At 47.6% G+C, this 8,795-nt stretch overlaps 2 protein-coding genes across 3 annotated transcripts in view; one reads left to right on the forward strand and one right to left on the reverse strand.

Moving 5' to 3' along the window:
* The window catches only part of SEC24C (SEC24 homolog C, COPII coat complex component), a 647,635-nt gene that overhangs the window by 413,237 nt on the left and 225,603 nt on the right, over window positions 1-8,795 (reverse strand). The gene's annotated exons all lie outside the window — the stretch shown is intronic.
* USP54 (ubiquitin specific peptidase 54) overlaps window positions 1-8,795 on the forward strand; it is a 235,150-nt gene that overhangs the window by 195,646 nt on the left and 30,709 nt on the right. For both annotated transcript variants that reach the window (XM_075072848.1, XM_075072847.1), the window contains one exon: window positions 5,846-6,019. In XM_075072848.1, the coding sequence (XP_074928949.1) occupies window positions 5,846-6,019 (174 nt within the window). The remainder of the gene's footprint in view (window positions 1-5,845; window positions 6,020-8,795) is intronic.

Genomic DNA, 8,795 nt, shown 5'->3' on the forward strand with positions numbered 1-8,795 from the left:
TCCATCTCTGGAGATATTTAAGAGTAAGTTAGATAAATGTCTATCAGGGATGGTCTAGACAGTATTTGGTCCTGCCATGAGGGCAAGGGACTAGACTCGATGACCTCTCAAGGTCCCTTCCAGTCCTAGAGTCTATGAATCTATGAAAGAAGGGATAGAAATATGTGCCATACGACCGTGAACTCCGAGCCCACATCCAGGGATACTGCTTATGAGTCAACTAGAATGGAATCAACACGAGCAAGCACTTGAAGAGAAAATTGTTGCCTACCTTGCGTAATTATTTTTCTTTGAGATGTGTTGCTGGTGTCCATTCCATTACCCACCCTCCTGCCCCTCTATCGGAGTTACAGGCAAGGAGGAACTGAGGGAGTAGGGTCGGCGGAGCCTCATATACCAGTGCATGAGCGCAGCACTCCAGAGGATGCCACAACCAGCCCTACGGATACCGCTAAAGCTAAAAAAATTCCAACAACTGTGCACGTCTGCGCACACACATCTAGAATGAAATGAACATGAGCAACACATCTCAAAGAACAACAGTTACGAAAGATAGGTAACCGTCTTTTCCTTCCCCTGCACTGGGCTTGCCTGTGCTCAACTGACAGCAATGACAGATTTCTACATGGGTCAATATCCCCTGGGCTCCTGGTAGCAGTTCCCTCTGGGGCAGGTGGCCAGTGGGCAGGGCGGCCTGTGCCACAACAGCGCCACCATGTTAGGTGTTGGGCTGCCTCCACCATGGGCAACCCCAGCATTTTTATCTTCGGGATCCCTGTAGCAGCAGCTGAAACTGGAGCCCCATTGTGGGGCTGAATGGGAGGCAGGGGAAACCTGGAGCAGCGAATCCAGAGTGGACTCAGGGAGGGGGAGAAAATCCAGAGTCCAGAATGCAGCAGTGCCATGGAAGGGAGGAAGGGGCTCGCTGGAGTGCTGGAGCTGTGGGCATGGGGAACTGAGGCAGACACAGGACACCAGGGACATGTATGGGGAGAGGAGGAGAAAGCAGGGGTATAGGACAAACAGGGGCACAACAGCCTCTGGGAGTGGAGCAGGCAAAGACGGGGTCATTTGAGCGGGGAGCATAGGGTTCCCAGAGGTCAGGGCTGTCCCTAGGGGGGTGGAGGCCTGGGAAGGAAGTGACATCGCTTTCGGGACCGACCGTGCCAGGAGCAGGTAGGGGAGACAGTGCCTCCCCAAACAGGCAGGCGTGGCCCCACCCACACACACCCCTCCTGGGCCCCGATTCGGCAGCACCGCTGGGCTCCAGGAGGCTGGGGCCACACCACCTGCCTTTCTGGGGCCTGGGAGGCTGTGGTGGCGCGCACACTCTCTCAGCACTCCGGGGCTGGGGAGACTGCAGCAATGGCACCATGCACTCCCCCTCCCGGCATTCCAGGGCACACGCTCTCCTTCGGGTGGAAGAGGCAGGTCTGGGGGTCTCCTCTCCCAGCCAGCAGTTCACCCAATCTCCATGCGGCGCTAGCCAATTGCATCAGTCTGCAGAGCCCCCCAAAGTGCAGCCTGGAGCGGTCGCCCAGATTCACCATCCGCTAGGGACAGCTCTGCCGGAGGTGGTGGACGCACAGGATAATTCGCTGTATGGATGGGTAGGAGGTGGGAGCACAGCGTCTCCAGTGGGGCTGCGGTGGTGCTACTCTAGCCCCAGCGCCATGGTGGGAGCACGGAACATGCCCCTCCAAAAGGGGTCAGATTTTTATTCCTGCGCAGCACAGAGACCATAGTAAAGCTGCATGGCTGGCGGAGAGAGGCTGATGGCTTCTCTCTATTGCCACCCTCCCACCTTTGCCAGTCCCAAATCCTGATCTTGATTTACAACTCATGGGATTTGATAAAATACAATGTGTGGATTGGTCTGTGAGATATAAATTCTGCTTTGATGTGAGCCCCCCCGCCCCCCCTTAGCCCCTTCCTGCTGGTCCTTGGAGAGGTGATGCTACTTGTTCTCCCCAAACTTCTGGGATTGGGGAGCTGCCATTCTAGCCCTGCTCTTCACTGCCTTGGCCCCCTCCCAGCATCAACCTCTCACATTTTCTTTCTCTCTCTCTCTCTCTCATCCCCCAGAGGTTCCTGTTCCCCACAACCACCCCCTACACTCACCTGCACTCCCTTCCCCCTCCCATTCCCACTCCTTCTCCCTTACTCTTCTCAGCTTCTCTTCTGGACCCACATTCTCTTGCATTCCCTTCTATCTTCTCCCACACCTCAAGCTCCCCATCCCTCCTTTGCTTGCCACCTTTCCTCCACATTCCTCAGCACACCCCTCAGTCTTTCTCCTGCTCTGCAGAATCCCTCTGACCCTGCTACATCTTCATACTCCCCAATTCCCCCTCTGACAACTTCCTCCTGCCCCCTCCAGCCCCTGCACACCCTTCTCTCTCCCTTCTGAACCCCCATATGATATGGGGGGGTTATATGTTTATATTTTTGTTACATAATATGATAGTATTATTAAAATATAAGTGTAATGGGTACACGAGAGATATTTGCAGTATATTAGGTGTAGCACATTTTCTCCGTTGCTATGCACAGATGTTACTGGGACTGATGCGCTAAGTCTGGCTGTAATTAGTTTCCTAAGCTACTCTCAGTTCAATAGATGGTGGTGAAAAGGACATTTGATGGGATACAACTCACAGAATCAAAATAATATGTAATATCTTTTAAAGGATTGTGAAACTTTAAGGGCATGCATGGAGTTTTTGTATTAACTCATTTTGATACATTCATGTTTTACTGAGTGAGGGGTCCCCAGTATTCCTTGTGCCCATGGCCCCAATAAATCTTAATCCATTTCAGACTGACGGGACTACAGTGGAGTCTCAAACAGGTCCTGGCTCATGGCAGCTGGAACCCCCAGTTGTGTGGTCCCCATCCTCCTTATTCTCCTCCTCTTCACTGTTCATGCCAGGGGCCTGTGACTTGAGCTCCTCAGAGGTATCTATAGTGTCTGAGAGTGGTGCTGGGGTCTCAACCAAGTATGGCATGCAACTCCTCGTAAAAGCAGTAGGTCTGTGGATTGGCACCAGATTGACTGTTGGCCTTCCTGGCCTTCTGGCACACCTGCCACAATTCCTTCGCTATCACATGGCACTGCTGCTGATCCCTGTCTTACTGCTTTTCCTGCATCCCTCATGCAAACTGCTCATAGATTTCCACATTTTTACAGCTGATCAGTAGCTGTGCCTGCACAGCTTCTTCTCCCCACAGTTCCTGGAGATCCAATATTGCATGATTGCTCCAGGCTGGAGTGCACCTGAAACATGTAGCTGGCATAGTTGGTCTGGGCAGTTGCAAACAATGGTGGAGAGCTACTAGGTGTGCGCAGCAAGTCGGACAATCAGGGAATGGAAGAAGGAGGACTCCACAATGAGTAACAATTTGCTACAACTAGCAAATTCCTAGGCCACTGTCAGCAGAAGCGCAGAAGTAAGGAGGTGGCATGGTATACGGTGTGTTGCCATGGTTACTTCTGTGCTGCTTCGGTGGCTTGTGGTGCCTGGCGTTTGGCCTGTGGCTCAAGGCAGGCTTGTGCTGTCACATGACAGTGCCCACTGCCCTCCTGCAGTTCCTAGCCACTCCTGGCTCACCACGAGCATTTTGACAGGAAGTACCAAGCAGTAATAACAATAATAATAAGAGAGAGTGTGTGTGTGTGTGTGTGTGTGAGTGTGTGAGAGAGAGAGAGAGAGAGGCGCGCGCGGGGACACACACACACACACACACACACAGAAAGAGCCTGTGTGTGATTCTGTTGGGGGATTGTCTGACAGAGTCTCTGTTGAGGAGTGTGTCTCACACACACAGTCTCAGTCTGTGTTGGGGGACTGTGAGAGGCAGAGTGGCAGTGGATGTGAGAGCCTGTGTGTGTATGTTAGGGAAGTTTGAGAGACAGTGAGCGCACTGTCATTTTAAGTTCCCCCATTGCCCCTGCTTGGCCTGGCTCCCCTTCCCCACCCTACTCCACTCCACTCATGTGGAAGTTTCGCTTCTCCTGGCCCCAGCACCCGCCAGAGACTGAGCAGCACAGGACAGCAGGCAGGAATGGACTCAGTTCCACTCTGGGCAGTGAGCAGTGGGCGACACTGCCAGTGACCGGCCCCAGCCACAACACTCTGGGCTCCCCGGGGCTGCGGCAGAGCCAGAGCCCTCAGCCAGCCAGCTGAGGAACGAGGGAGGGAGGGGGCAGGAGCGGGGAGAAGCCCACCAGCCCAGAATGGAGAAGGGGCCAGAGAAGAGAGGAGTCCCGGCCACAGCCAGCCTGATGAAACCCGAGGTTCTTGTGGCACATTTCTGGCTTTGGCGCCCTGGGCATGGGCCCCGTTTGCCCAGCCCTAAGGCCGGCCCTGGGAGTTGACGTAGCTTAGGTCAACTTATCCCGGTGTCTTCACTGCGCTGCGTTAAAGGGAGACACTCTCCGGTCATCTTATCTTACTCTTCTCGGAGAGGTGGAGTACCGGGGTCGACCGGAGAGCGCTCTGCCATCTATTTTAGCGGGTCTTCACTAGACCTGCTAAATTGATCCCTGCTGCATCGATTGCAGCAGCGTTGATCTCCCTGTGGTGGAGACAAGCCCTAACTCAGGCTATGTCTATGCTGCAGCTGCCCTACTGTAACGCTTGTGGTGGTGATGTTCTAAGCCAACAGGAAAAAAAACTTCTCCCATTGGCTTAACTCTTGCCTCCGTGACAGGTGGTAGCTCTCCTGCTGATATGTGCTGTCTACACTGGCACTGAGGTCAGTGTAACTTAGGTTGCTCAGACGTGTGGATTATTCACACCCCCTGAGTGATGTAAGTTATACCTAAGTAACCTGTAGTGTAAATAACATCTCCAAGATTGTTTAGCATAAGTAGCTAACACATATTTCAAGGGACCATTCAAAGTGCAGTGGCCTGTTAAGACCCTCCGGTCATGGGGGAGAAAGCAGCTGGAGTTGTTAGTGAAGTATAGATTGTTGTAATAAGCTGTCAATCCAATCTCCCTATTCAGCCCATTATTTTTAGTGCCTAGCAAAGTTATGAATTTAAGCTCTTGGGCTCATCTTTTGAAAGTGTTGTGCACGTTTCTTTTGAGGATAAAGACTAAGAGTGATCGCTTTGTGAAAAGCATTTGCCCACAGGCAATGTAGTGTGTTTGTCTTTTATATTTTGTCTTTTATGAAAAATATATGAAAATATTTTATATAATTTTTCTGATAAAATATAAAAATACATGTTTTGTCCTATATGACAATATACAACATATATATGGATATTTTGTCTTTTATGATAAAATACTTATGCTAAGCAATTGGATCCATCTTGTATTTAGCTGTGACACTTGGAATAAGTTTCCCAGACCTGAAGAAGAACTTTGTGTAGCTTGAAAGCATGTCTCTCTCTCACCAACAGAAGTTGGTCCAATAAAAGATATTACTTCACCCACTTCATCTCTCATTTGGAACATTAAACTAGATAAAATGTACAAAGCACTAGTTAAACGTATAGTGGGGGAAAACTTGCGTTGACAAGAGAGTAGGCTAAAATGATCCAGTAGTCTTTTTTGTTTCTATATCTTTTAGAAAAATTACCGGTAATATACATATATGTAATATATAATTTGAAAATTAATAAAGTAACTCTTTGCTAAGTGCTACCTTGTATGTGATCTGGATGACACTTGCCTTGGTCTTCAGGTTTTCCTTGCTTCCTATTTAAAATGGACTTAAAGAAGATTTGGGAGGAGGAGCAAAACAAACTCAGTTGTTGATATAGAAAAGTATGCATGTTGGAACGAGGTACCCACTGAAAGTACCCATTGCTGTCTTTTATTGGTGTTTAAAGGTGGTGAAATGCCTGTCCCAACAAAGAGCGAACTGGATGAGTTACAGGAGGAAGTGGCAAGGAGGGCGCAGGAACAGGAGCTACTCAGGAAACGGGAAAAGGAACTGGAGGCAGCAATGGGCTTTAACCCCCGTCCCAGCAGGTTCATGGACCTAGATGAGCTGCAGAACCAGGGTAACTTTCACAGACTGGATGTGGCTGACATGGGGGTGGGAGTGGTGTAGGTTTGGAGTACAATGTTGCACATGTGGGAGATGAGGAAGGTGTTTTTGGTCTTTTGATTTTTCCATTAAGAGTCTCTTGCTTTTTCTTCCCCATGACAATTTTACAATTACTCAATAGCTTTCTCCAGTCTGTGAGACAAAAGACAGTCTCTGAATTTATCAGAAATGTGAGAAACAGGAAGAGAATGGTGAACTTGTAATGCCCAGGAATCTAATTTGAAGGAAAAAAAACCCTAATTGTATTCTGCCTGAACACCAAACTCTACTCATGTGAGACACCAAAATCAGGCTTGATCTACACTTAAAATTTAGGTTGATATAGCTATGGCACTTCGGGGTCTGATTTTTTCACACGCCTAAGTGCATAGCTATGCTGACCTAACTCCTGGTGTAGCTGCAGCCAGGTTGATGGAAGAATATCATCTCTCCGGAAGGTGGTGTCCCTACAGTGTTAGAAAAGCCTTTTCCATTGGTGTAGACCACATCTACACTACAGGGTTATCAGACATAGCTAGGATGCTATATCTGAGTAACTATAGTTCCAATAGTGTGGACATCTCCACTTGGATGAGATCTCTACATTGTTTGTGCTTCTCCATTCTTGCATGGTGATCAACAGTGCAATAATTATCAATGTTGACCTCTAAATTGTTGTCATAAGGCTTTGGTTAATGACCCCTTGAAATGAATAGGGCAATTTGCAGCTCTTTGATCTATCTTCTCAGACTGTCTACAGAATCATGCAGGCAGCTGTACATCAGTTATGATTGGTTAATAGTTTTAAGTGTCTGTTCACAATCTTAAGAGTTACTGATTTAACTTTTTTAAAAAAAATTAACACTCAGATTCTGGAACATAAGGCTGTAGCCTCCATTAAAAAAATTCAATTCACTGAGTTACTGGGAACAGTCCCAGTTTGACTCTGGGTAATGCCCCACTAAGCACATTGTTAGAAACATCTAGCTGTTTGGCATTTCCTTGTTTAAAAAAAACAAAGCATACTAGAAAGGCATGTAATAACAAAGAGTGCTATGTAGTACTTAGGGGTCATAGCCTCTGGTATGATCGCTATGGAGGCTAGATGCTCCTAAACCTGCTTTCATCCTGGGTGGTTCCCACAATGCTTTATGGCTTCCTGGCTTCCTTATGTACAAGACTCCAGAACATTCCTGACCCATTCTGCCTTCCAGTACATGGCTTTACCCATGCAAAGGAGGCCAAGTTCAGAATGCTTAGAGTCTGGTCTTCAGTTCATAAATCTTAAAGGCCACACGTTTAGACTCTGAAGATGCTGCTGTGTTGACTTACTGATTTACCAGACTTCTTCACATTCAGCTCATGCTCATTTACAAGGTTTCTCTGGAGTTCTTAAAATAAGACGTGTGTGTGGTAGTGAATTGTATATTGCCCAGGTCAAGGAGGCTTTATATTTTGGTTGAATGAAATATTAATTTTTATAATTGTCTGTTGTAATGATAAAGGGCAAATGAGCAGATTTTTGCTTGAGTTTGTACATTTTCATGAGCAATTTTACAGGCTGTTCTTTTAAATGGCACTAGTCCTGTTGTCTTTAGGCCAGAACACCTAGTTTGTCTTGAGCTTGCCTATTTTCTTATGTTTTCAGGGTTTATCATCCTTTTTTTCCCTTTTTTCAAAGTTGTTCAAAAACAATTTGTGCGTCTCTTCTCCCTGTTCTTGGATCCTTCCCCATGTGTTCTGCTCTTTCTTCTCCTCCTAAACTCACAGGACCCCTGGGCTTCAGCACTCCAACGGCTTCTTACAGTTGTCAGTGTGCACACACAAACTGTGTGCATTTGTGGACAAGAGGCTCTTGTATTAATTTACATTCTGCTGAGTCTGATATGATTTCCCAGGCACCTCTGAATTGTTTCAGGTGGAAAAGGTGTGGAGGAGATGAGATGACTAGACAAATAATTGCTGGAAAGGGACCTGTAAACATGCAACACAGTTTGGTCACAGCATGCTGAGACAAATTTATGATACACATACTGTACTCTATGGTTTTTCTCTGTGCAGCAGTAGTTGCTTTTGACAATTTTTGAAAAATCCACACCCCGGAACAACATTGTTAAGACGACCTAAGCTCCTGTGTAGACACCGCTAGGTTGATGGAAGAATATTTTCATCGGCCTAGCTACTGCTGCTTAGGGAAGTGGATTATCTATGTCACTGGGAGAACCCCTCCTGTTGGCATAGGTAGTGTCTCACTGAAGTGCTACAGCGGTGCTGCTGTAGTGTTTTCAGTGTAGACAAGCCTTCGGGCTTGCCATAAAACAAAGGATTCTGTTTCCAAAAACTTTTGAAGTTTCAACATTTGGTTTCATTCCTCTTCAGAACAAAAACTAGAGTCTGAAGTTTTTCACAAAAGCCTGTCACTCCGTAACTCCCCCTGTCATGGTATAATTCCCCATTCTGAACCTTAGTGTCCAAAAGATGGGGTACCAGCACGAATTCCTCTAAGCTTAATTACCAGCTTAGAACCTGTAGCGCTGCCACCAACGAGGAATTCCAGTGCCTGGTACACTCTGGTCCCCCCAAAGCCTTCTCCAGGAAATCCCAAGACCCAGACCCTCTGGATCTTAACACAAGGGAAGTAAACCCTTTCCCCCACCGTTGCCTCTCCCAGGCTTCCCCTCCCTGTGTCACCCTGGAAGATTACTGTGATTCAAACTCCTTGAATCTTAAACAGAGAGGAAAATGCACCT

The sequence above is a fragment of the Chelonoidis abingdonii genome, chromosome 16, assembly GCF_003597395.2.
Source record: "Chelonoidis abingdonii isolate Lonesome George chromosome 16, CheloAbing_2.0, whole genome shotgun sequence".
NCBI lineage: Eukaryota > Metazoa > Chordata > Testudines > Testudinidae > Chelonoidis > Chelonoidis abingdonii.